The 3745-nt window shown below is 38.5% G+C and overlaps 1 protein-coding gene across 1 annotated transcript; it reads left to right on the forward strand.

Annotated features, from left to right (window-relative positions):
- Nucleotides 1-2: 2 nt before the first annotated feature.
- LOC115985797 (AP2-like ethylene-responsive transcription factor ANT) lies at nt 3-3366 on the forward strand (the record flags this gene model as incomplete). The annotated part of the gene is made up of 9 exons (XM_031108695.1): nt 3-48; nt 171-837; nt 1070-1152; nt 1322-1330; nt 1424-1512; nt 1604-1677; nt 1777-1827; nt 1948-2024; nt 2416-3366. Coding segments are annotated over 9 exons (1713 nt in total), but the record flags the coding sequence as incomplete, so codon positions are not given.
- Between the last annotated feature and the right edge of the window lie 379 nt (nt 3367-3745).

Below are 3745 nucleotides of genomic sequence, written 5' to 3' on the forward strand. Positions count from 1 at the left end.
GGTCTCTTTGTATAATGGAAGCTCTCAACAGGTCACAACAACCACAAGGTTAGTTCATAGTCCAAACCTCTATTATTCTTTTCTTTTAAAGCTTTGGTTTTTGTCTTGGGAAATATGTTATTCTTAAACTTCTGGACTCTTCTGTGTTTGACTTTTTTTTTTTTGTGAAGCAATGGTATCAACTTCAACTCCAAAGCTAGAGGACTTCTTTGGCGGTGCAACCATGGGGACCCATCATTTTGACAACAATGACAGAGAAGCTATGGTTCTTAGCTTAGATAGTATGTTCTACAGTCAAAACCCAGACCAACAGCCTAACAACCAAAATTGCTTGGATCATTTTCAACCGAACTCTAGGCACCAAGAACAGCCACAGCAGATTCAGGAGCAACAGTATTCATATTACTCTGGCTTTAGAAGCCATGATATGATGTTAGGTGAGGCTAGGGAGAACCAGTTTGCAGATTGCAGTCTCCAGCTTCCAACAGTGGCAGATGATGGGGTTCCTGGCATGAAGAACTGGATCTCGAGGAACTATTCAGCTAATCATTCAGTGGAGCAGAAGATGATCGGTTGCATGGGTGACAATGGAGGTGAATCTGGGACCATTGGTGCTGTGGCATATGGGGATTTACAGTCTCTGAGCCTTTCCATGAGTCCTGGCTCCCAATCAAGCAGTGTTACAGGTTCACAGCATGTCTCACCCACTGTGACTGATTGTACAGCCATGGATACAAAGAAACGAGGGCCTGAAAAGGTGGATCAAAAGCCAATTGTTCATAGGAAGTCCTTGGATACATTTGGGCAGAGAACCTCCCAATATAGAGGTGTTACAAGGTTAGTTCTTTCCTGTTTCTTTGATCCCTTTGATATCTTAGTATGTCATATCTATTTTTTATTGTTCCAATTGAAAAGCTTCCCTTGCTTTGCATATTGCTCTGCTCTTTCTTTAATAGACTTTGCTGCCTAATTCTCTAACTGTGTCATCTTCAAATTAAAAAAAAATATATATATATATTTTTTAAATTATGTCCTTATTTTCTTATGATTTTTAATTCTGTTTCATTAGGCATAGATGGACTGGTAGATATGAAGCCCATTTGTGGGACAACAGTTGCAAGAAAGAAGGCCAGAGCAGGAAAGGAAGACAAGGTTAGGAAAGAAAACACAACCTATCTATATCCATGTCTATCTTACTTTCAATGCCTCCGCAATTTTTGGTCACCTTGTGCTGTTTTCCTGACACATTCCACATGTGACTGATTTTTTGTGTTTCTTGTTGGGTTGGGGATGTCATTTCCAATGAAACGATGATTCTTAGTTTACCTGGGTAAGCCTTATTACTCATGTACAATGACTAAGTGAATTAACATATTCTGTCATTTTATTGTTTCGTCAAGTCATTCCAAAAATTCAATTTCAGGGGGTTATGACTTGGAAGAGAAAGCAGCAAGAGCTTATGATCTTGCGGCACTCAAGTATTGGGGACCCTCCACTCATATTAATTTCCCTGTAATGATTCTTTTCGCTTTATCTTCCACTCTGTTTATATTGAGGTAGTCTATTCTTTATTTTACTAATTGAAACCATGTTGTTTTGGTAGTTGGAAAATTATGAAAAAGAACTTGAAGAAATGAAGAACATGACCAGACAGGAGTATGTTGCTCATCTAAGAAGGTAATTACTTTTTTGATTGTACTACCAGTGCATGCACTAGTTTTTTTATTTTTCTTTTTTACCCTCATTCATTAATGTATTCAACTTTATCCTATGCAGGAAAAGCAGTGGATTCTCTAGGGGAGCTTCAATGTACAGAGGAGTAACAAGGTTCTACTAGCCTGCTTTTATGTAGTAGTATTGTAATTTTTGTATTATGCTTACCTTATATTATATCTAAGATGAATTCCTTTTCCCTGAAATCTCTGTTTTTGCTTTCATATTTGGCAGACACCATCAACATGGACGATGGCAGGCTCGTATTGGCAGGGTTGCGGGGAACAAGGATCTTTATCTGGGGACATTTAGTGAGTTCCTTTGAATCTTGAATTTCCAAAAGTAAAATATATAATCATTTATTGAATTATTCGAGTGAGTTATGCAATTGTGTAATATTCAGAGTATAAAACCAAGAGATTTTAGCCATTTGAACCCATATCCTGTGAAAGTAGAAAGCCAATCTTTGAGGCACTCTCAGCGACAATAAAGCTGATCAAGAGCCACTTTAATGTTTGTACAGGATTTCTGGTCAGTGGGACTAAGCCTTTGCTAAGGCTGTTCTTAAAGACAAACACAAAGAAACCTTTATCTCAGTGCTATATCCTCATCTACTGTATTAGAACATAAAGTCCTGTGTATCTCTTATAAATCCAAGTTACAAAAAAACTAATTCTAGTCCTTAATGATCTGAAATTTTAGGCACCCAAGAGGAGGCAGCCGAAGCCTACGACATTGCAGCTATTAAGTTTCGGGGGGTTAATGCTGTTACTAACTTTGACATAACACGGTACAATGTGGAACGCATCATGGCAAGCAGTACCCTCCTTGCTGGAGAACAAGCTAAACGAAACAAAGAGACAGGATCGACAATTGAGGTTTTGAACAATCCTTCTATTGATAGTAGCAACGGGGAAGCCTTTCTATCACAGAAGAACAATGAATGTGAATCAGATTGGAAAACGGTTATCAATCAGTCCTCCCAGGAACTTAATTACAAGCCACTAAAATTTGAAAATTACAGAACTCAATCTTTCTCAATGTCCTCACACAATATGATTCAGCAAGAGGTAGAAGACTCAACGAAGATGGGAGCTCATGTGTCAAATGCTTCATCTTTGGTGACTAGTGTAAGCAGCTCAAGAGAAGGCAGCCCTGATAAAACTAGTCTACCAGTGCTCCTTGGATTGCCCCCAACTGCGTCCAAGTTGTTCACTAGTCCAACTGGTGCTGTCAATTCTTGGATCCCATCAGCTCAACTAAGGCCTGCACACTCGGTGCCTCACATGCCAGTTTTTGCTGCTTGGTCAGACACATAGGCTGTTGATAAAACTAGCATATGTTTTTGCATGACACAACGAGAGAGAGGTTTCATGAGGGTTATCTTAGTGGAGATAATTGGGTTTAATGGAGGTTTAGCCTTCTTTTCGGAACAAGAATTTTAAAATATTCAAAGTCATCTTTTTAGTCTTATCTTATGTAGTAGGTCTTTATAAAAAGGAAAATGGTGGAGGGAAAGTTTTAAAGATATTATGATGAAGTCTATATGGAATGATTGTAGCAATATGGGATGGATGACCTACACACCCATAATTTGGTCCAGCTTTATTGATCATATTAAGTACAGAACCCGCTCAGATTATGTCCCAGCAATGCATAGATTTGATCTTTTGCTTTGAGCCTTTGACCATATAATCTCTCTCATCTCATCACCATATAGTTTCTTCACGTTCATAACATCATCATTGCTTATATTCCCTTTTTTATCTAATCTTTCTCAAAAGGTAACAGATATTCCATTCTTATGGTTCAGGGTAAAGTGAGTTGGTGGTGGAAATGCATTCATACAGGACTTTTGGTGGTTTAATTTATGATAACATGGCCCATCATGGCCCATGGTTACTAGGAATTGTCTGCATTTTGTGGAAAAGTACCGCTTGTTGGAAACCATTCAGGTCTTTCAAAGCCAACCTACTCTTAAATAATGATGCTGGGCAAAAAAGCATTCTCATGTCCTAATGTGGGCTGCTAT

This window comes from Quercus lobata, chromosome 4, assembly GCF_001633185.2.
Source record: "Quercus lobata isolate SW786 chromosome 4, ValleyOak3.0 Primary Assembly, whole genome shotgun sequence".
NCBI classification, from domain to species: Eukaryota; Viridiplantae; Streptophyta; class Magnoliopsida; order Fagales; family Fagaceae; genus Quercus; species Quercus lobata.